Here is a 24,542-nt window from a genome sequence, read left to right as displayed (position 1 = left end):
GATAGCAAAATGTTAAAAATAAAGGTTCTATTACCAAAATAGTTAAGAATTAATAATGGAAGGCCACTTGCTGTTTCAGCCAAAAGATGATGATCATAGAAGAACATTGCAAAGTTATTTTTAGCTTGGTAGTATCAGGAGAATTTGTCTGTTTCTTCAGAGGTGACAGTATTCATTTGAATATCCAAGTTCTGATACCTGATTTTAAATGCACCCATTTGCGGTAAAAATTGGGACTCCTGGATACAGCTTGTAGATGAGTAAATTGGCACAAAGGCATTCCAGAAGGCACTTTGGTCCAGCAGGGTTAACTCTGGAAACTGATTATATCGAAATAATTAAGAATTCTCATGAAGATTAAGTGTTCACTGTAATAATAAAATGTTGGGAATAAACAAAATGTCTAATAGTAGGAGACTGATTATAACTTAGGATATACTATACTGTGGGATACAATGCAGCTGTTAAATGATTATGGAATTCACAGTATGTTTGGCCAAAAATGCTTTCAGAATGGCTTGATTTTTTTTAGAGATATTTATGTTTATAAGTGCATGTACATGCATAGACAATTATCTGGGAGGGGCTACCTATGAAGGTATTGATAAGGTGACATTGTGGACAGGCAGACTAGATGTCCTATGTATTTTGTTATCTGTGATCTCTGATTTTTTGGTATTTTTTATTAAAAGTAAAAGGAGTAATAGAATCTTGGCTAAATAATGCATGTCAGAGTCGATAATACATATTTTTAAGTAATTGTGTGTTGTTTTCAACTCAAGGAAAAAGTAGGAAGCATATAATGCAAACCACATTTCATATTTTGTTGACTTACACTTTATTTGCTAGTAAAACTAAGAGCCCTTAGAGTGTGATCATTACAATTCTGTTATGGAAATAAATGCCAGCTCATCTATTTGGGACATGAATTGTGGATCTCTGGTTTTTAGACACTGTTTTCACTTAACTTTAGCACAGAGGGCCTCAGAGGAGATGACTTCTAATATCCTTTGGTGTTCTGAGCTCAAGACACACTGCATATCCACCCACTTTCTTATATTTGAGAAGGACATGAGGACCTTTCAGAGATGTTTAGGTTGGGATGCTTGAATAAGTTAATATCATCACTAATTTGGGGTAAGACCTTTGATACGATACAAGCAGACACAATCTTTTCTAAACCACTTTGTCAACCTGAATGGCATCATCATCACTAGCTTAGTCATTTAAAACATAAGCAAGCATTTCTGCCCACTACGGCTTTTTAAGATATTTCAGTAAGGAACCTATTCAAAATGCAGATGGAGCAGTACATACACCTCTAAATAATAATAAACTGTATTGTTCACATAGGGCTTCTACAGTGTCACACGTGCCACAGGTAGCCTTCCAAGATGGAGATGATTACCCAGTTTTGTAGATGAGAAAAGAGAGGATCAAGGTCAAAGATGAAATAGGAGGAGCTGGATGTTAACCCCTGCTCACCTGAGTGGAAATGCAGGGTAACTGCTCCCTGCCTTGATGAAACTCCAAATATGTAATACCATTCATTCAGATCTGGTGCCCGGTGATCTTGCATTTGGGGACCATAGAGGTGGTTGGTTTGCACTGTGTGGGGCGATCTGGTGCTGCTAGTAGTGGATGAATGCTGCTCTGCTTGGGTGCTGTCTGGGCCCCGAGGAGGCCATCCAGCTCACTGGCCTCACCCCTTGCTTGTCACCCACAGTGTGCCCGAGCGCGTGCGGGAAGCGGGCGTGCACAGAGAACCACGAATGCTGCCACCCCGAGTGCCTGGGCAGCTGCAGCGCGCCCGACAACGACACGGCCTGTGTGGCCTGCCGCCACTACTACTACGCCGGAGTCTGCGTGCCCAGCTGCCCGCCCAACACCTACCGCTTCGAGGGCTGGCGCTGCGTGGACCGCGACTTTTGCGCCAACATCCCCAGTGCGGAGAGCAGTGACTCCGAGGGCTTTGTGATCCATGATGGCGAGTGCATGCAGGAGTGCCCTTCAGGCTTCATCCGCAATGGCAGCCAGAGGTCAGTGTGGGCGCTGGGGTCACAGTCACGCTACCGCCCCCTCCCCAGGGGCATTGCTGGACTCCATCCGGTGGGACCCTGGGGAGGTTAAGGGAGATGGAGCTTCTGGAGGGGGCTGGTATTACTTCAGCTTTGGCTAGCTCAAGGAGCAATGGGCAATTTTTTTTTCCACTTTGCTTTGTTTCAATTTGGAAGAGTACTGCCTGGCCATTTGGAATTAAGTACCTGGTTTACTGGCTCAGGTCCCTGGAGGGCACTGTCTCTCTTTGCAGTTGTCAGGCTGCCACCCCAGCAGCAGGGGGAGGGGGGAGACTGTATACTGAGATTTTTCCCACCCCCAGTGCTGCTCAACACTAGCCCAGTGAAGGCTTTGGGAGTACAGGAGGGAAGACCAGGCAAGCCCGCCAGCATCCTTGAGGCAGCCGGCTGGCCTCCAAAGTCTCTTAGCACTGGCTCCCTTCCTGCACCTGAACTAGCTGCCACTAAGCAAGCAGTAGCTTAAAGTAATGGATGTTTTCCAATAGCACCTTCTGCACACACACACACCCACGCACACTCACTCACACACACACCCTTTACCCTCCCTCAGTGTTCTTTGTATCTCTCACTTTCCTTCCTGGACACTGAGACATCTCCTGGGAAGCAAAGAAGTTCCTTATGGCAAATGGCATCCCTCTGTGCATGCCAGCTGGACTTCTGCAAATTTGTCATTGATTTTAAGTTCTTGAAAAAGCAATGGCAGTGTTGGTACAAAGTATAGGACTATAACCCTGGAAGCAAAAGGACATCTGGGATGGCTGTTGCCTCCTCTTCAGCAGAGCAGAGAAAGCTCAGAGAAGAGTAATTCTGTTGTAATGGGCCAAATGCCTAGTTCTTTTTTTTTTTCTTTTCTTTCTTTTTTTTTTTTTTGTCTTTTTGCCTTTTCTAGGGCCGCTTCCCACGGCATATGGAGGTTCCCAGGCTAGGGGTCCAATCGGAGCTGTAGCCACCGGCCTACGCCAGAGCCACAGCAATGCGGGATCCAAGCCATGTCTGCGACCTACACCACAGCTCACGGCAACGCTGGATCCTTAACCCACTGAGTGAGGCCAGGGATCGAACCCTCAACCTCATGGTTCCTAGTCATATTTGTTAACCACTGCGCCACAACGGGAACTCCCAAATGCCTAGTTCTTGATTGGCACCAGAAGTACCTTACATGTCTAGGTTCTTCAAAATAAAACTATTCTACAAGCATGAAATGCCACTGGAAAAGGAATTATTAATTTCGAACCTAATGCACAATTTCTCTTCCATTTGTGGCAGTCTGTTTCTGCAAACTGCACCAAGCAAGTCTTGGTAAAGGGGAGTCTGTTTATCCAGTGTGATATAAGGTTCCTTCAGATCAAAGATAAAACACACATCATTTCATAATATTAGATGTAGAACAACTTTCTGACCATTGTAATAGTAAAAATTACTCTAATACTTTAAAATGACAAATGTGCCAATGATGCCAGTGAACCTATAAAGTATACATATTCCACCCAAAATAAGTCTATCACATTTTATTGCTAGCCTTAGAACTCAAAAAGGCTTTGCCAAGTGCCTAGAGCAGTGCCTAGAACCCATTTAAAACTCAGCCATAATTCTTCCCCAAGGGTTGTGGTGGAGATGGGGCAGCTCGTGCACGACCTTGGGTAATAACTTCTTTGTCCTGCAGGTGGTGTTTCCTGTGATATTTGGAGGCATTCAGTTATTTGCAGCTATCAGAGCAGTGGGGCAACATAGGGGCACTATGCACTGTGACAGTTTCTCCTACTGCAGTTCACTCTTCAAAGAACTGAGCTGTTATTTTTCCTACCTGTGCTTACAGTCTGTTCAAAGCCACCTTTTCCTAAAATGCCATCAAGAACTAATAAATCCTCCTCTCTGCCTCTAAGGCCTATTTGACACTTACTGTAAAATACTTATTTTTTAATACTGTTTATACCCGCTCTGTACCAAAATGGATTTGAGGAAGCTTAAACTTTAAACATCTAATCAGAGCACTTCCTTAGAAAAACATTTTTTAAGTGCTGGATGATTCCTAGACATTTTAAGAAAGGTGTTTGGTGCAGAAATTGCTGAATAAAATGTCAGAGGGAACCAAACATACACTTAACCTACAACCCAGAAGTTAACACTCCTGAACATTTATCCCAGAGAAATGAAAACTTACATTCAAATGAAAACATGTCCACTGTTGTTCAGAACAGCTTTATTTGTAAAAGCCAAAAACTGGAAACAAGGCAGATGTTCCACAACAGGTAAATGGCTGAGCAAACAGTGAGCCATCATACTGCAGAATATCAGTCAGCAATAAAAAGAAACAAACTATTAAAACACATACAACACGAATGGATCTCAACGATATTATGCTGTGTGCAAAAAGCCGATCCCACAAGGTCAGACACTGTAGGATTACAGTACATTATATAAATTATATAACATTTGTAACATGTATTTCATTATATAATTATATAGCATTCTCAAAAGAACAACGTTATAGAGATAGAGAACAGATCATTGACTGCCATGAGTTAGAGAGGTGGGGACAGGGTGACTATTTGGGGAGCAGCAGGAAGATCTTTGTGGTGCTGGGCTAGTTCCAGTTGTTTACACAAGTACTAAGATGCCATAGAATGATAGGCATGCATTGTAGGCATGTTAGTTTCCCCAGTGCTGATAATTGCATTATCATTATGTAAGACGGAACAATTGGGGGGAACCAGGTGAAGGGTTTACAGAACTGGATTATCTTTGCACCTTTCTGTGTATCTATAATTACTTCAAAATAACAATTTTTTTTAAAGGGAGGTAGGCTGTTATCTGGCATGTAGCTAAATTAGGAGCAATAAAAGAACAACACAAAGTCATGAAGGGAAGCTGCCCCCCTTTTCTAGAAATGAGAATGTTGATTGTGATGTTCAAGAAAGGAGAAATCTCCATGGCTGTGTTTGGTCCAGTTCCTTTGGAAGCCTTGCCTCCTGTTCTCCCAGCATGGAATAGGAAAATGGCAAGGAAATTTTATTCATCTATAAGCTTTTAAACAAAACCCTCATCTTTGCCTTAGATTTGCAATAAAGTTTGGCTGGAGGGTGGACTTGAATGCAAAGGGCTATGACCTACTCTGTTTTCTTGAATGTACTGTACTTGTCTTCATGAAATTTGAAAGATCATTCAAGAATAATCATGTAAATATAGTGGCTTTCCAGTTCACCATCCTCTTGCACACCAATCCTATAATGTTGTATCATTTATTTGTTTGGAAATCTTCTCAACTTTCTGATTGTGGTGTGCTGTTTTGGCATTAGCATTCTGTCTACTATTCCCTAAATAAGGCTAGGTAAGCAGGAAAAGTGCCAATCTCACTCACTAGTCCCTGACTCTTGGTAGTTTGTGGCATGCTCTGGATTGCATTTGAAATAGCTCATTACAAAGTAATGGAACTTCCTTGTTTTTATTGTGTATGCAGCGAAAACAACATTTGGATCAATTTACAAGTTTTTGCCAAACACTGTCAAGAAATTATTTCAGTTGTGCTTTAGTAAGAAAATAATGGATCTGCGCTCTACCACATGCCTTTCAGAATCCCTCACTGGGCTTTTTGCTGGGCCGCTGGCTGCAGGAGTTAGATTCCTGTTAGTGGCAGAAATGCTGCTGTCCCTTTGCTGACCCTGTCTACTCTCCCAGAAGCATCAGCAGGGGCCACAGCATCACAGAACAGTTCTGTTCTTCCTAGGAGCCCCTCAGTGCTTCCTTTCTGTAAGGCATTTTCTCCCTCTTGGGACTGGCTGGCTCATCAGTCACAGCCTATGATACATGCATGCCTCGAGGATGTATCATGTGTTTTGTCTGGAAGCAGGCAGCACACTTTTCCTTTGTAGGCAGTTTCCCCTTTTAGTTGCAATTTGAGTGGCTTATCCTGGGAAGGCTTGGGGATGAGATACAGTGCAACCACTTGAATGTTTCCAATGGTTGCTTTTTGTGATGTGTGCTGTAAAAAACACCTAGAATAAAGGCATAGCTTTATGATTTCTTTGTTAATACAAGATGGACTCAGCTCTCTGTGTTTTGGGTTGGTTATGTTCAACAGCATGTACTGTATCCCTTGCGAAGGCCCTTGCCCCAAAGTCTGTGAGGAAGAGAAGAAGACAAAGACCATTGATTCTGTCACTTCTGCTCAGATGCTCCAAGGATGCACCATCTTCAAGGGCAACCTGCTCATTAACATCCGACGTGGCAGTAAGTATTCCATCTCGCTGGAAGAGATGGCCAGATCTCCTGGTTTTCTTTTGCTGATGCTTATTCCAACTCATCCATGACTCACAACTTAAATATGGGTTTAGGAAAACAACATGGTGTGTAAGCCTCATGCTCAATGCTCCTCCTTTGAGTTTCCCTCAAAGATTTAAAAACAAAAAACAAAAAACAAAAACAGGGAGTTCCCATTGTGGCTCAATGGTAATGAACCCAACTAATATCCATGAGGATGCAGGTTCAATCCCTGGCCTCGCTCAGTGAGTTACAGATCTGGTGTTGATGTGGCTGTGGTGTAGGCTGGCAGCTGCAGCTCTGATTCTACCCCCAGCCTATGCTGTACCTGCAATCCTAAAAAGCAAAAAAAAAAGAAAAAAGAGACTGTTTTTTAGCCATTGACACAGCATTTATTTCTGCAGAAGGTCGTCCTTCATCTTTAAGTTTCATCTTACTCAGGAAATGCATGTCCCAGCACACATAAACCCTAGAAGAGATGGATGGATCAGAGGTGTGACTCAGCAGTCTCCAGCCGGAGCCAAGTCCACAGAGCTTTAAATCCAAAGAGTGTGGGTTACTTGGATGTGTTGAAGAGAATTTAATGACGTCACTTTCAAATTTTATTAAGTCTGCAAGTGGTCACTCTCTAAGTTACTTCTGAGAACCAAAAAGATACAAGATACATATGTCATCAAAGCTTCAGTCTCACGGTCTGTAGGATTGCCATTGTTTGCACTAGATAGCATTCTTGGAAATTATATATTCATGTGAAGCATTTCCTGTTGTCTTATTTGGTGATAGTTTCATTCTGATCCGTAATCGACAAGAGCTTCTAGTAACAGTGCCTTAAATTTTCCTCTACTTGGTGGAGGTACTGATACGTTCATAAGCTAGGAGAAATATAGTAAGAAGACCTTGAGGTTGAAAGGAATTTTTTTCTAAATCCTTTTGTGAAGAAATTTTTCTTGTACTGTTTTTGAGGCAAAAATATCTTATTTATTCAGGACATTTACTTTTCCCTAATACTATCTGTACAATGAATGAGCTCTATTCTTGTGGTTTAAAGATGGCAGAAATAATTTTTTGCTTAGTTCTTCTGAATTTTTGGTTATCTCTTGACTTTCACAATACCTTTCACCTCTCCACAACAGGGATAACTTTGTTTCCACATGACTAGAATTTTCTTACCTTTATGGTATTCTGAAGGTTTATTCTTTTTGCTCTAACTAGATTTCTTAACTTGTAAAAAAAATTTCCTTATTCCCTAGGATATACCCTTTAAATGCCTAATCCTTCCTTTTTTTTTTTCCATCTTTCCATCCTCAAGATAAAAATTTAGTCCATGAATTAAATCCGTGGAGTAGGATAGTTTGAGAAGGAGTTGGCACATATTCATGCCTGGGGATGAAATGTGCCTTCCAGTTTATGTCCACTGCAGGAAAGCGGTTGGACCTCTCATTGGAAAGGACATTCCTCAGCCTTGACTAAAAGGCATGAGTCCCACCCCACATTTAAAATTCAGGATCTTTCCCTTGAAACATCAACTGTAGGCAGCCTCTAGTCTTTACAACTTGAATTTCTCCTTCATTTCTCTTGGAAAACCATCAAACTATACATTAACTGTAGAGCCTTACCCCAGAGGACAGTACCCTTATTCTTTGATGTTTATCAATTAAAAGCAAAATAGAACCTTTTATTAAATAAAAAGCACAGATCATACACAGTAAAATTCTATTAGCTGCACCACACCCAATTCATTATAGTATGTGTTACAATTTTGGCGTAAGTTGAACTCAAGTTTATGTTTTTATTTACTGTGAGAAGAAGATAGGCTACAAGATGAAAGGAAATACACTGTTTATACATTATGTTATTTTGCACATCTGTTAGCAATGATTTTCCCAACTATTTTCTACCTATGAGAATCATAAATGTGCATGATAGAAAACTTAGAGGTGCGGAAATGAATTTTTGAAAACCACCTGCCGATAACCATCATTAACATTTCAGAGTGTTTTCTTCCAGTCTTAGTGAGATGGAATCTTTATATATAGATCCCTGTATCTTAGGAACCAGAAATGCAGCAAAGGCAGTTCCTAATGAGACTGAGAAAATGTTGTTTATTTAGTTACGCCCTTGTTCTGTGGAGGCAGCACTGTCTGTTGACAGAGCATCTTAAAAGACGTTCCCTAGATGTGTCTGCCTTAGCTAATTGGTGGTCTGGTACTTATGATTTTACATTCTGTGAATCAGCCTAGGAGCTGCAGTACCCGGCCTTCTAGAAACTCCCCTTCCCCTGCCCCAGAGGCCTTGTCCTCAGGGTGAGGGTGTTAAAAGTCAGACTTCAGGAAATGCATTTTTATAGACAAGGAATGGGGGTCCCGTGAGCATCTAGATGGCACCACCAAAACTTGGCCTGAACTGAATTGCTCTCCATCATGTTTGCAAGAAACTGAGTGTGTCCCCTTTGTACCAAGTGAACACTCAATGACACAGCTCCCTCTTGTCATAGACAACATTGCCTCGGAGCTAGAGAACTTCATGGGGCTCATCGAGGTGGTGACGGGCTACGTGAAGATCCGCCACTCCCATGCCTTGGTCTCCTTGTCCTTCCTGAAAAATCTTCGCCAGATCCTAGGGGAGGAGCAGCTAGAGGGGTAAGTGCTGACATTCTCCACCTGCAGAGAATGGAGCGTGCTTTCAAAGGTCTGTGTTCGAGAGAAGTGAAAGTAGCAGTACTTTCCCGAGCTACTCCGAGTGACTCACTCCACTCCACCAGACTCACGTGGAGTCTGGTGTAGTCACAGCTGTCTGTGCTTGGACCACACTGTGACCCAACCATCAGGGGTTGCGCCTCTGATCATGGTCAGCAAAGTGGGAGACCGGGGTGTGGTAGGAACTGTTTCTACCAAAGCACCAGGAATAGGTCCCAAGTGCTTACCTGTCTCTCAAGTCATCACTGACAAGATCCTTACCTGCCTCGGGATGCTTTACTCCACTATGTAGAAACCACTTCAGCTTTACCAACGGATTGGGAGGTCAGAGCTTCGCAGGCGTAGGAACAGTTCATTCTATTACAAAGAAATCTTGATTCACAAAATTGTTACTATCGATCAGCTCACAGGATTTGTGCTCCTGATAGAAATTTTGCCTTCTGCAGAGATGTGCTCTGTGATAAGGGTTTTAAATCAGCTGGAGGCTTTTCACCAGAGGATGACTAAAAGTAGGCGCTTCCTGCACACCCACTTTCTCGCCAGCTCTTAGCTTGGGTGTGCCTGTGAGTACGGACTTCTCTTCACAGGACCCCCTGTCTTTCAACAGCTGTTGCCTGCTTTAAGCTGAAGCTTTGAAATAAAAGGCAAGATCCATTAATGAGTTAATTCCTTCTATAGAATTGAGGGAGATAATTTAGGAAAGCAAGAGGTGGGAAGGTCATGGGAAAGGTTGTCCTTGCTGATCTATCTGCCCCAACTGGATAAAGTTACCGCATAAGGGTTTCCTTACAGCCTTCCTGCTTTTCTCAGACTAACTCTTGGTCAGTCTGAAATTCTTAAAATTCCATCATCTGATACAGCTAAAGAGAGAGGGCAGCTCTTCATTCCATCCTTGAAAAGCACACTGTCCTCCTCACTGGGAATACTGATTGTTTAGAAAAACATCTTTCTCCTGGTGAATCCCAGCCCCAGAGTGTCCCAGGTCACCTGCATGGCAAGCGGAGGCTCTGTCAATTTGAGATGATGGTTATTTTAATGATTATATACAGTTTTTTTTCCAGGGTGGCGTCCATGGCTGTGGAAGATCCCAGGCTAGGGGTCAGATAGGAGCTGCAGCTGCTGGGATCTGAGCTGCATCTGTAACCTACACTATAGCTCACAGCAACACTGGATCCTTATCCCACTTGAGCGAGGCCAGGGATCAAACCCTCATCCTCATGGATACTAGTTGGGTTTGTTATCACTGAGCCTCAGTGGGAACTCTGGTTGTATTAAATTTTAAAATCAATTTTAGCACAGTACTTTTTTTCTCTCTCTCTAAGGAGTTTTGTGTTTCCAGAAACTCTGGGGTTGATAAGCACTTTGTCTTTGGCATATAGGTATCTGCAAGTTTTCCTGCTGCATGAGGATGCGCATTCTTTTTTTTCCCAAGCTGAACAAGTGTGATACATAGAGAGGAGAGCTGATAGGCTGATAGGAGAGTTTAACTAATTTTTTTTTTGTCTTTTTGTCTTTTTTAGGGCCGATGGAGGTTCCCTTGCTAGGGGTCTAATCGGAGCTGTTGCTGCTGACCTACGCTAGAGCCACAGCAACGCCAGATCCGAGCCACTTCTGTGACCTACACCACAGCTCAGGGCAACACTGGATCCTTAACCCACTGAGCGAGGCCAGAGATCGAACCTGCACCCTCATAGTTCCTAGTAGGATTCATTTCCGCTGTGCCACAACAGGAACTCCGAGTTTAATTTTTATTAGGAATTATTACCTGATGTGATTACCTTTTAACTGTCAGTTAACTACCAGTATTACACACTTAAATGTAGCAAATATTACCACATGATTTTTACCTGCAAGAATATTTAGGATGTATTTCTTAGTATCTGAATGGTGTGTAAAACCTGAAGTCCCATTGAGTCTTCTTACAGGTACATGTCATTGCTTAGTTGTTTGGGCCACTTCCAAGCTCAGCTAAGCCTCAGGCCCCTGCCCTTGCTGCTAGTATTTAGCTGTCAGGGGAGGGCAGTGGACCTCAGGTTGTCACATTTACTACTGATTGGTAGCCCCTGTAGCTCTGAGGATGCTGGGCTTCCAGCTTTGTACTCCTGCCTGCTGTTGCTTGAGGGTTCTCTTTAGTTTCAGCACTTGAGAACCTTGCCTCTCTCCATGGGAGCTGTGTTCTCTGAGCTGCCTGCCTCATCGCAAGAGGCTGAACATCACCCTTACTTGTATCAGGGGTGACCGAAGAGGCTTAGTACCATCCAGCCCCTTCACGTGCTTCCCTCACTCCTGTAAGAAGGGAAGAGTCACACAGACATGGAGAACAAACCAGTGGGTCACAGTCGGGAGGGGGGGGGAGGGGCAACATCAGAGGAGGGGACTAAGAGATGTAAACTATTGTATTTGAAACAAATAAGTGGAGGGAGTTCCCGTTGTGGCACAGTGGGTTATGAATCCAACCAGTATTCATGAAGATGCAAGTTCAATCCCTGGCCTCGCTCAGTGAGTTAAGGAACTGGTGTTGCTACTGTGAGCTGCTGCGATGTAGGTTGAAGATGCAGCTCAGATTTGGCTTTGCTGTGGCTGTGGGATAGACCAGCAGCGCAGCTCCAATTTGACCCCTAGCCTGAGAACTTCCATATGCTGTGAGTATGGCTCTAGAAAGCAAATGAATAAATAAGTGGAGTTCCCGCTATGGTACAGCGGGTCCCAGCATTGTCACTGCTGAGGCACAGGTTCAATCCCTGGCCTGGTGCAGTAGGCCAAGGATCCAGCGTTGCTGCGGCTGTCACGTAGGTCACATCTGTGGCTCAGATTTGATTCCTGGCCCAGGAACTTCCATATGCCTCAAGTGTGGCCATAAATAAATAAATAAAAATAAAATAACTAACTACAGGGATATATTGTACAACCCAGGGAATGTAGCCAATATTTTATAATAAGTATAAATGGAATATAACCCTTAAAAATTATGAATTTCCAGAATTACCATTGGAGCTCAGCAGTAATGAACCCACTCAGTGGGTTAAGGATCTAGTCATTCATGGGAGCCTTGATAGGTCACAGACAAGGCTCAGATATGGCTATGGTGGGAGCTGAAGCTCTGATTCAACCCCTAGCCTGGAACTTCCATATGCTGTGGGTGTGGCCTAAAAATAATTTTTAAAAAAAGATTGTGAATTGCTATGTCGTATACCTTAAACTTATATAACATTGTACATCACCTATACTTCAATAAGAATAAATTTTTTTAAAAGAATGCAAAATGAACTTTAAAAAGAGACAATCTTCCACTCAAACTTTGAAAAAAAAATAAAGAAGGGAAGAGTTGGAGGGAGGAAGAGAAAAAGGAAGATAAGAAATAGATAAATGGGAGTTCCCGTCGTGGCGCAGTGGTTAACGAATCCGACTAGGAACCATGAGGTTGCGGGTTCCGTCCCTGCCCTTGCTCAGTGGGTTAACGATCCGGCGTTGCCGTGAGCTGTGGTGTGGGTTGCAGACTTGGCTCGGATCCCGAGTTGCTGTGGCTCGGGCGTAGGCCAGTGGCTACAGCTCCGATTCGACCCCTAGCCTGGGAACCTCCATATGCCGTGGAAGCGGCCCAAGAAATAGCAACAAGGACAACAACAACAAAAAAAGACAAAAGACAAAAAAAAAAGAAATAGATAAATGCAGCAGTGCCATGTAGAACTTAGTGCCATGGGGAAGGAAAAGGCACGTACCATGGGCCTGAGAAAGAGTCAGATCCCTGATTAAGAAGATCAGACAGGCTTCTGAAAAGAGGTGGCCTTTCTGTTTGGCCTTGGAGGGTTTCCGGAAACACTCAGGAAGCAGAGAGTGAAAAAAGGCATTTTGGGATAGGGCAGCAGCAAAGGCAATGAGTTAGGGCATCTGGGGACCTTTTTGGCAAATAATGCTGGAGAGGTAGGTGGTATTAGGATTATGCAAACTGTTGTGTACCCAGGTATGGAAGTTGTAATAATTTAGTTTGTCAGAGGAGCCCATTCAGGGCTTATGAGTTACAGGAGTGTTTGTAGAACATTTCATTTCTGGGTAAGCCAGGATGACTTTTACCCTGGGGGTTCCTAAACATTGCTACGTATTAGAATCATCTGGGACCTTTTAAGAAATCCTGATGCCCAAGTTTCACTCCATCCCAATTTAATCAGAATATGTGGGGGTGGGATCCAGACATGGGTGCTTTTCTAAAGATTCTGAGGTATTTCAGTGTGCAGCAATGATTGGAATCAACTGCTTTATCCCTTTATTTCTTCTTCTCATAAGCATGTTCCCAAAGCACTTTGATTTTTTTTTTTTTCGTCTAAATTTTTTTTGCCTTAAAGTAAGATTTTTCTTGTACCTCTCATAACCAATGAGATTATAAGTGCTTCCATTTGGTTCAATGGGATAAAAGTTTTCTAGCCTTTTGTTTTGATGGAGAATAAATGAGTAGTACAGAGATCCTTTGTGTGTGTGTCAGCCTTGGCTTTCCAAACTAGAACTGAGATCTATCTCCAGATGTCTCCTGAGGAGCTCAGACCACAGAGTCAAGTCCAGGTATGAAATTTAAGAATGGTACTTGCGGGGGCGGAGAAGGAATGTTACCTGGAGTAGAACTCCTAGTATTCACTCAAAGTTAGCTGTTCTGTAATTGATGTGCACACTGGTGATGGATACTGGCAAAATCACATCGGAATGGACAGCAGGGCTGCCAGTCTCTGGAATAGGGGGCGGGACAGCACAGGCTATCATCAGTTTCTCCAGAAGAATTCAGATGGCCGAAGTTTCCTTGAGGACATTATTCTGTGTAGTGTGATCTGTTTCCAGAGTAATAACTTTAGACATTAAAAAAAAAAAATCAAGATTCTTCTGCTCTTTTGGAAGGGAAGAGGATTTTGGAATACATTCAAGATTTCTATGAAATACCTAATTTTTAAGCCCTTGAATAAGAAAAAATATTTCTGTTATCAGAAAAAATCCCATTATTTGAACAACCTTAGTTTTTGGTGGCATCAGATAAATAAGGATTTAACATTGCAAATTCTTTAGTGCCACCAAAGATTGTTGCCCTGAAAAGAGTAAGAGTAGGTGGAGGTGGTGGGTTATAAGAATTGGAATTCTTGGGTACATCTGGGCCTCTCTGCTCAGGTCCGGACCACTTGACTTTGCAACACTCTGTACTTTATTCTACCTTCTTGCAACTCTAAGATTAGGTTGCAACATGACTATCCCTTAACATTCTTTGGCCTCCAAAAAATATACATACAAACATGTGACTCAGCAGTTCCAGGCTCTACTCCAGTATCTACCTGAGAAAAATGAAAACATGCCCACACAAGACTTGTGTATGAGTGCTCATAAAAGTATTTTTCATGATACCACCACTCAAAAACAAAAAAACAAAAACCAAAAAACTAGAAACAACCTAAACATCTAGCAGCAAAGGAGTGGATAGATACAATGTGGCACGATGGGTTACTGCCTGACAATAATGTAACAACATAAGTGAACCTCAAAAAACACAAGGGTAAGTGAAAAAAAGCCAGATGCAAAGGGCTACTCCTATGATTCCATTAATATGTGATTTCTGGGAAAGGTAAAACTATGGAGACTGAAAGCAAATCAGTGAAGGACTGGGCATGGGATCAGAGATGGACCACCATCGGGAGTGAAGACCTTTGGCGTAATGGCTGTGTTCTGAAACTGCATGGTGGTGACTGTGGGACAGCTCAGTAAATGTGCTGAAGCTCACGGAACTGTACACTTATAACCAGTGAATTTTTGGACAATAAATTATACCTCAGTAAAGCTATTTTAAAAACACTCATAGTTGAGTTGGGGATCTGGCATTGCTATGATCTGTGGTGTAGGTCTCAGATGCTGCTTGGGTCCAGTGTTACTGTGGCTGTGGTGGAAGCCAGCAGCTACAGCTCCAATTCGACCCCTAGCCTGAGAACCTCCATATGCCACAGGTGCAGCCCTAAAAAAGCAAAAAAGAAAAAAAAAATTTTTTTTAATTAAAAAAAAAAAAAAAAACACTCAGAGAGGAAACATTTGCTAAGTATCTGTTGTCTAGTGCCACTCGAATATAAATTCCCACCCTTGATGAACCCCCAAGGCTGGTGTAAATATTGAACTTGGGGGAGACTGGACGTAGTAGAAAGCAACCCCTTGCAGGTGGGTAGGAGGCAGCATCTGTGAAAAGGCCTTTATCAGCTGCAGATTGCTGGGATGCTGGAGACAGCCCCCATGTGCTGGGTTCTGATGCCCCCTAGAGACAGCCGGAAAGAGGCCATGCTTTTTTTCTCTGAGAAATGAAGGGGGATGATGATTTTTTTTTTTTTCCAATTTGTCAGCAAAGGCTGCAAGTGTGGGGGTGGGGGGAGGATATCCCTTCCTGCTCCTTGGGCTGGAGATCTTATCCTCAGCCCCATCTGCCCCAGCCTGGGAGAAGCCAAAGAAATACTTTGCCTAGAGTTGTTGCTTAGTGACTACTGGAGATAATGCTGCATCCAGATCTTTGGGTCCCCATGTGCCAGGCTCCAAGCCCTGGGCCCGGGCTGTCTTCCAAAGACCAGGCGAATCCCCAGCCCTTTGCCTTCCTCTGCCTCCTCATCCTTCCTGCTATTCACTCGAGCAGTCGGGGAGGTGGTGGTGTTAACAACTCAGAGGTAAGACAGCCCTGAGACTGGAGCCATAAAGAAAACAGTTAGTCATGTAATACCTATTTAGAATATTATTGTAAATGATATAGGAGGTAGCTGCCCACACTGGTCCACATTTTGACAGATGGGGGAAGGAGCAACCCCAGTATAGAAATAAACATTTTTCCACAGCCTTGACAAGAGCTGGAGCCAGTATGAAATACCAATTAAACCCAGGCACCACAGAGCCCATGTAAAGGGTCAGAAAAGTAAACAAATAATTTAATTTTTGTAAATATGCTTTGAATATAAAGGCAGTCAACTTAGAAACAATTAGGAAATCACATTTACAGAATAATTGACTTAGCCATTTCCTTTAGGAAACAATAAAATCGAGGTGTGTGTATGAGTGTGTCAAAGATGCACAGGCAAGTTTCTGCCTTTTACCATCTCTCAATCCTCACCTGATCCTGGAACGAATGTGGGGGGAGCCAGGCCCATAGCTGGGGTCGAAAAACAAGAGCAATATTGACAGGCAGCTCATGAATGGCTGATTATTATTTTGCTAACGGTTTTATTTGTATTTTTCTGTCACTTACAGAGGCTCCATAACGCCCAGGTTTTATTTGATATTGGTATCCTGGCTCCAGGCCTTCTCAGAGTTGTAAGAAAATGTTTATGTTTACTATAAAGAGATAATCTTGCTTTTCAAAGTGATTAATCACATACACAGAATTTCAGTGTGCCTGCCATTCATTTGTCAAATTCCTGATTTATAATTCATGCTTTCTCCCCTGGGGAGAAGCATGTTTTGTTCGGAAGGTATTTTTGGTGAGGTTCTCTTCCCTGCTTGTGAAATTTGTTTACTAATATAAAAGCCTCATCCTGGGTTGAGCCAGAAGCTTGGCCTGGGTAATTGGCCTTTACTCCCTGGCCCAGAGGTTTCTTCACCTACAAGGAGATTCTGCAGCCAACTTGAGGACCTGGGAACAGCCAGACCCATGGAGTTCATACTGATGCTGAAGAATGTCCTTCAGAGCTGGGAATATTCTGAGGGCAATATTGGCCCTGTGACAGAAGTCATCTGCCTCTCTTTCTCACTCATTTTTTTTTTCCTTGTCATTTTAGGGCCACACCCACAGCATATGGAGGTTCCCAGGCTAGGAGTCAAATCAGAGCTACAGCTTCCAGCCTACACCACAGCCACAGCAATATAGGACCCAAACTGGGTCTGCAACCTACACTGCAGCTCACAGCAATGCCAGATCCTTAGCCCCCTGAGCGAAGCCAGGGATCGAACCTGCATTCTCATGGAAACTAGTTGGGTTCATTACTGCTGTGCTACCATGGGAACTACAGGAGTCATCTGTCTCTACCTGTGAACCCCACCTTCAGTTGTGTGACTGCACGAACCCCTCTCCTCCCAGCAGCATCCCCTGCAGCCTGGCAACAAGGGAGCAGCTTGAGTGGGCAGGGCAGATCCACTGTCTAGATCCCCGTGCTTCCCACCGCACACATGGCCTTTAGTTGCATAGCAGAGCCTGAGTCCAGTTTCTGATGGACAATGTCATACACTCTTTTTCTAGCAGATAAATGTGTTGGAAGTGAGCTTTCACCTAAAGGAGAGGACTGTCAACTCTCTCATTTTTGCCACTTGGTTTGGTGGCTGTGAAAGGGTCAGGAAGCCTCCAGGTGGGTTTGTAAGGAGCCCGACTTGGTCTCCAAGGTGCTGCCTTTGGATCCATTGGTTCACTGCACCCCCATGCCAGCATGACTCCCACCCCCACCCCCAGCACATACACAGCACTCTCGGAGGCGCTGGGCTTCATACTGGTGGCATAGATGCCACCTCAGCTCAGGAAGCTAGAGTCCTGATTCCTTAAAACCGTCAGGAAGCTCTGATGACACTTGTTCATGCACCTTGTTGTCCAAGTGAGTACATGGGCTACAGAAAGCACTGGGTGACCAGCCTGTGGCCATGCAGCTCATGAATGGCATTGGCTAGTCAAGGACCTTATCTCCAAATGCCCGTGAATTCCCAGGGAATTGTAGGGATCAGCTGAGCAGTGCAGGGACCATAACTTTTACTTTGCTCTAAGCAAGCGAGGCTTGGGCTAAGGACTGACAAGATGTAGAGGCCTAGAAAAGGCCCTGGTACAGTGGCAGCGAACTGCAGTGGACATGGAGAGGTGTCCATTGGACAGCTTCTGTCCAGGCTGTCCCAGCTCTGGAAAGAGGGTTGGGATCCTTTATCTTCTGCTATTTGTGTAGCGGATCCCTGAGGGGGTCTTGGGAATAGCTCAGTCTTGCAGCAATTCCTAGACTTAGTTTTGTAGAGAGTGCTTCAGCGAGCCCCACAGGAAGCTGAGGCTGGGGGATGAGAAGGGGAGCATACTTATCAGCACAGAGGTTTCAATTGGCTGCCGTGGCCCTGCCTGCCTGGTTCACTGAGGGACCAGACAGAGGGGTCCTGCAAAGCTTTCCCCAGCCCCCAAGCCAGAGCTGCCTGCTCTCTTGCCTCCCTGGACATGGGTTTCTCCCTGGGTGACCCACGCTGGCTGTCTCCCATCTCTCCTGCAGTGGACAGCTGGGTCTACCACTTCTGCAGCCATCTACTGAAGGCAGGACCCACGTCTCACTTGCTCGGCTTTGGACCTCTGGCCTCTTGGTGGTGCTCAGCCTCTGTTAGACCAGTGCTTCTCCAAGTGTGGTCATAGCACTAACAATGTCAGCATCACCTGGGTGCTGGTTAAACATACAGATTCTGGAGTTCCCATTGTGGCTCAGTGGTAAAGAACTTGACTAGTATCCATGAGGACTTGAATTCGATCTCTGGTCTTGCTCAGTGGGTTAAGAATCTGGCGTTGCCGTGAGCTGTGGTGTAGGTCGCAGACTCGGCTCAGATCCCGAGTTGCTGTGGCTGGGGTGTAGGCCAGCAGCTGTAGCTCTGATTCGACCCCTAGCCTAGGAACTTTGACATGCTGCAGGTGTGACCCTAAAAAGACCGAAAAAAAAAAGTGCAGATTCTCAGCCTGCCCAAATCTGCTTATGAGAAATACTGGGGTGGGGCCCAGCACTCTGAAAATAAGCTTTGTGCAGGCTAAGCTTGTGTTGGACACCAAGTTGCTGTTACCTGGAAGGGTGGCCTGGGGGACTGCCCATAGGGGGCCATTCCTCCTCCCCCACTTTCCCCAGGGACCGAAGGTGGAGGCTCTTTAGGGTGGGTGAATCTAGAGGAGGGAGCCGGCCCAGGGCTGGTCCAGCACCAAGTCTGTCTCTCCGACCCATTCTCTCTCCTACCCCATCATATGCTGCTGACAGCACGGATGGGATTTACCCCCAAGGATAATGGCAGACTTTCTACAGCAAATATGTAAGCTGTTCCGGTTGAGTAGCAGAGCATATCTGTTCTCCCACGAACTGATTTCCAGCGCATTGTACATACTCCGCTTGAGAGCAATAACCAGAGGCATTTCTAGGGAATGATTCGAGGAGCATCCTTCCGTTTGAGAAGCATTATTTGTCGGTAAGAGGGATCATCAAATTAATTAGTGCCTTATCGATTTCAGTATTGTCCTTGAATCATATCGTTGCCATTGATAACAGTAACTATCCTTTCTTAGATGCTGTTTGTAGCCACATCTCTGATAGGCAAAGGCAATGTATTCTGGAGCCACATAGCTGGTGGGGAACGGCAAGGGTGCTAATGCGGATTTCTGTGCTCCTAGGAATTACTCCTTCTACGTCCTTGACAACCAGAACTTGCAGCAGCTGTGGGACTGGGACCATCGCAACCTGACCATCAAAGCTGGGAAAATGTACTTTGCTTTCAATCCCAAATTGTGTGTCTCCGAGATTTACCGCATGGAGGAAGTGACAGGGACTAAAGGGCGCCAGAGCAAAGGGGACATAAACACCAGGAACAATGGAGAGAGAGCCTCCTGTGAGTGGACCCCCCCCCCCATCTAAATGGCAGCGTCCGTTTGTGGGCCCCTCCCCATTTCACAGGAGGGCTTCTTGATGAGCACTCCACTCACACGTGGGTATCTTCAAAGTCAGTAGTGGGGCAGATTTGTGGCAGATTTGTAAATTTCCTGGAGCATCTATTTGTGAGTGCTAAACATTTATAAATAGGTTCTCAGATTTTAAAGAGGTGCTTACAGAATACACAGAGTTGAGCATCTTTTATTGTCAGGCACACAATTCGGTTATTTTCCAAGGGAGACCTGGTCTCTTCCAGCCCTGGGAGGGAGTGGAGGCTGGCTCTCTCTCTCTGCAGAGTGAAGGGAGGCCTGAGGGCAGAAGGGCCCAGCTGCAAGCACAGCAGCCCTTGTGGCCACAGGCCCCCAGCCCCTGACCTGGCCTCCTCCTGGCTCCCACCCCAGCATGAAAACTGCTTCCCTGGATTGATACTGCTTTTTTAATTTTGAACAATATACTTATAACCTTACACTGGTTATCTGATTTCTACTTTAGGGTTTTTGCATCGGAGATATTATAGTGACTTTCTCACCTAGCCCTGAAAAACAGGGTTTAAAACTGCTTTTAAAGATGGTGTGGTTCTGTGTGGCTTCACAGGGCTATAAAAGTAGATTGTCTCTCCACCATCAGCTTTTGGTAAGGGACAGGTATTAGGAAAAAAGAGACCAGTCTAGGTGAGCAAGAGTGATTTGCAAATTCGCACACATGGCAGTGGGGGTGGAGGAGAATCTGTGAGAACTTCAGCATAGGTCAGTGTTGTGCTGAGCCCTGGATTTACCTGGGAGATTCTCAGGTTGCTCAGGAAAAGTTTTTAGAGGGCCTTCTCTCTCACACATCCCACCACAGCCACCACCACGCCCCCTGTTCATATCACAGCAGAAGCAGCCTTACCAGAGCACTGTCTCAAGTGTTTTATCCTTAGACTCAGCCAGTCTGACTTGTCAGATCATGAATACAGTAGCCATTTATTTTCCTTTGGAAACACCATATTTCCTTTCTAAATAACACTTTAGCCAGAATTGCAACACTTTTTCAATCTTAGTTCCTCACATACGGCCCCATAAACTGTCTCTAGCTCCCTTTAGCCTCTGCTTTACCTGCTGAGGGTCCACTGGGAGTCAGGCAAACATGTGGGGAAAGGACAGTTCATAGGAGAGGGAGGCAGTCGTGGATTCTTCCCCGTTCTCTTTCCAGTTTGAATCTGGTCAGGAAACGGGGGTGCTGGGGGCAGCCTCCCTGTCTTGCCTCAGCAGCAAAGGCCTCCTTCCCCCAGAAGCAAAGGGCTTAATCCATTCCCCACTGCATGTCAGCACTGGCTGGATCCTCCAAGGAGTCCCTGCGTCCTTGCACAGGAATGTATCCATACCAAGTTTAAACTAAAAAGAGTTCCTCTCTGGAGACACACCTGCTGTTACCTATTTTGCCAGTTTGACATGAGCAGGTGGATATCTACAACTGCAGGATAGGTGCCATCACATCTAAGAAGATTTGGGCCAGTGGCAAGGTCCCCTCTCACCTTCCCAGATTCCCTCGGTGGCCCGCATCTTAGGGATGAGCAGAGAGATACGGCCAGCTTGCTCTATCCAGCAGTTCTTCTCATCCAGGTCAGGAATTACAGGTTCACGCCCAGTGCCACCAAGTGTCCTAAAACAAAAGACCGAGCCCCTCGGAGGCCGCATAGTTCAGTGTTTGGGTCCTTAGTAGAAACAACAAGGCCACTGAGAAGTCCAAAAGAGGGCTTCACAGGGCAGCCCGACTTTGGGGAAGAGGGTCTTCGTGCAAGGCAGTTGACCTGTGTCACTCACGGATGTGCCTCTGTGCCCCAGGTGAAAGTGACGTCCTGCACTTCACCTCCACCACCACGTGGAAGAACCGCATCATCATCACCTGGCACCGATACCGGCCCCCTGACTACAGGGACCTCATCAGCTTCACTGTTTACTACAAGGAAGCGTGAGTATCTGTGCTTGGTGACGTCATTCTGTTGGCAGGGCTTCCTCCTCACCATGCTCCTGGCTGTCACCGCCAGTGACAGCTCTAGACAAAAAATGTTAACTTGAGGCCTTTCAGTCTTCAATGCATAGTTAGAGGTGCTGGAATAAAGTGGATCTAAGGGGGGAAACCTGTTTGGTGGGAAGCAGGTCAGTCCCAAAGTTCATAACCAGGGATGGAGGGTGTGGTTGAAATGTCATTGCAGCCTTGGTGTGTGCTCACCCTTGGTCTGGGAACACCCCACAGGATGCTTAGCTCCCCGTGATGTGACCCCCAGACAGGTCCATTGTCTATTCCAATCACTCCTTCTGTGGCCCCTCTGCTCTAGGTCATGAGCCTTCTGAACAAGGGAGGGAGAATGGAGGGAGACTGACCTCCTGTCTCAAACCTCCCAGGATTTCTCCCAAAGTCTACTGGGTCTTTTCTTGTGCCTTCAGAGGATAGTGGCCTGCCTCGGCAGCCAGGACATCCTTCCAGGTGGTGGCTCTTCTCGGTCCCTCCCCCCCTTTCTTTCCATGCCTCCTGTATCCAGCTGGTTCCCTCAGGCCTCTTAGTCACCCTCCTCACCCGAGTCCCACCTTGATGCCATGGGTCCCTTTCCCAGGCGCTGGGATTCCCTGGAGCTGGAAGCAGAGCCACCACTAGCAGCATCTGGCACCCTTCCCCCTGCTGGAGCTGCAGGATGTCCCTACACAGGGGAGCCAGTCACGGTCTTCCATCATGACCACAGGGAGGGTTATTGTTAGTGCCTGTTTCAGAAGCCAGTGGCTGTGGAGCCCTTTCACCTGAGAGGTATGGAGTCCCTGCCCCAGCTCTGCATCTGTGCAAAGTGATCATCCTCTTTGATGGTCCGGCCAGTGCTCTGGCAATGTCGGCTAGAAATTTCACTGAAGAGTTGATGCTAGAATCTGAGATAATCTGGAAACTAAATATTTGAATGTTACCAGGTACTTAAGCAATCAGAATTGTTTGTGAGCAAATTAGATTTGGAAGCACATTGGAGACACTGTCTTTCTGTAGCAAAGTCATTTTCCTGCAAAGGTTTATTTGTTTTTTTGTTTGTTTTTGTTTTTTGGCTGTACCTGCAGTAAGAGAAGTTCCCAGGCCAGAGATCAGATTGCAAGCTGAGCCACAGCAGCAGCAACCAGATCCTTAACCTGCTGCGCCACAGGGGAACTTCCCCAAAGTTAGTCATTATCAGGAACTGTTGTTCTCATTAAACGGAAGAGAGGAAAGGAACATTTGCATGTACCTTTAAGGATCAGCGTTTTCAGTCCCCGGAAGTGTGGAACTTGCTCTTCCTGAGGGAGAGTGTTTGATTCTATAGTGTGTACAGAAGCGTGCAAAACCTGGAGCCCAATGGCTTCATTTTTGTCTTCTATTAGAAGCTAATTGAGGAGTTCCCGTTGTGGCGCAGTGGTTAACGAATCCAACTAGGAACCATGAGGTTGCGGGTTCAGTCCCTGCCCTTGCTCAGTGGGTTAACGATCCCGCGTTGCTGTGGCTCTGGCGTAGGCCGGTGGCTACAGCTCCGATTCAACCCCTAGCCTGGGAACCTCCATATGCCGCGGGAGCGGCCCAAGAAATAGCAACAACAACAACAACAAAAAAGACAAAAGACAAAAAAAAAAAAAAAAAGAAGCTAATTGATTATTTGCTTTACCTAGAACTCCCAGTACGTGTGATGTGGGAAGCCCCAGGGGAGGTTCCTGAGAACTTTGGTGTCAGCCCTGTAAAACACACTCTGAGCTGCATCAGTTGTGTTTCAGGCCCTTTAAAAACGTCACGGAGTATGATGGGCAGGATGCCTGTGGCTCCAACAGCTGGAACATGGTGGACGTGGACCTCCCTCCCAATAAGGACGTCGAGCCTGGCATTCTACTGCATGGGCTGAAGCCCTGGACACAGTACGCCGTTTACGTCAAGGCCGTGACCCTCACCATGGTGGAGAATGACCACATCCGTGGGGCCAAGAGTGAGATCTTGTACATTCGCACCAATGCTTCAGGTATCCAGCCCCGCCTTCCCACACTTCCTCTGCTCTCTCCGTCCTCACTTGAGATACAACATTGCAGAGGGATGCAATGAGCTGTGCCCCTTGTCTGTCTTTTATACATCTGTCTGGTTGGCATATAGTACCATGCATAGGTTTTCCCACTCCCAATACCCTGGCCTCTTCCAGGCCATTTTCTGGACTTGGTACCATCTTCCATCATCATTCTGACTATCCTGGACCTATGAGCCCAGGTCCTCCAGGGTGCTAGGTTATTGGATTGAGAGGTCTGACCTGGACACGGACCTCTATGGCTACCTTTCTTGGTTATTTTGACAGTTGGGCCTCTGGGAACTGAAACCATGCTGGTTGGTGTTCCAGTTACCTCAGGTGGCTGGCTGGTTTCTCATCTTCATCCTGATCCAGTGAGCGTCCCAAGAAAATACGCGCAAGTTGAAAAACATCAGATGAACTGTGTGGTGAACGTTCAAAGTGTTCACTGATGACAATGGGCCCCCTTCTCCCCTGATCTTCATTTTCTAAACCACCTTATTTCTCAACCTTAGGACCTGGAACTAATAAAAGCAGACATTTGTGTGTATTTCCCAAATATATAAAAACCATTTTAAAAGACACTGACAAATGTTCTTAGATGATAGCTATTGTTACAGTGCCTCGGCTGTTTTAAAACACCCATTAGCTAGTACACAGTGAGTTTAAAGAGGGTGAGGAAGAAATGGTGGGGAAATCCTTTAGCCCACGTACACCTACCTCCTCCTACCCTCCCCTCCCCCATTCCATCTCAGTTTTCTAAGTGGCCACGGTCATGTCACTGATGGTACAGTGTTTACATCAAAACATGTGATACAGGCTTCTGATCTGAGGCCCGGGATGTTGCAGCAGA

At 45.3% G+C, this 24,542-nt stretch overlaps 1 protein-coding gene across 2 annotated transcripts in view; it reads left to right on the top strand.

Annotated features, from left to right (window-relative positions):
* Window positions 1-24,542, top strand: part of IGF1R (insulin like growth factor 1 receptor) — a 299,068-nt gene that overhangs the window by 234,821 nt on the left and 39,705 nt on the right. For both annotated transcript variants that reach the window (XM_047766801.1, XM_047766800.1), the window contains exons 3-8: window positions 1,727-2,039; window positions 6,157-6,305; window positions 8,830-8,974; window positions 19,401-19,615; window positions 21,480-21,606; window positions 23,415-23,653. In XM_047766801.1, coding sequence (XP_047622757.1) covers window positions 1,727-2,039; window positions 6,157-6,305; window positions 8,830-8,974; window positions 19,401-19,615; window positions 21,480-21,606; window positions 23,415-23,653 — 1,188 coding nt within the window. The remainder of the gene's footprint in view (window positions 1-1,726; window positions 2,040-6,156; window positions 6,306-8,829; window positions 8,975-19,400; window positions 19,616-21,479; window positions 21,607-23,414; window positions 23,654-24,542) is intronic.

The sequence above is a fragment of the Phacochoerus africanus genome, chromosome 2 (assembly GCF_016906955.1).
Source record: "Phacochoerus africanus isolate WHEZ1 chromosome 2, ROS_Pafr_v1, whole genome shotgun sequence".
In the NCBI taxonomy this organism is placed as follows: Eukaryota; Metazoa; Chordata; class Mammalia; order Artiodactyla; family Suidae; genus Phacochoerus; species Phacochoerus africanus.
This window is presented reverse-complemented; position numbering and strand designations above follow the sequence as displayed.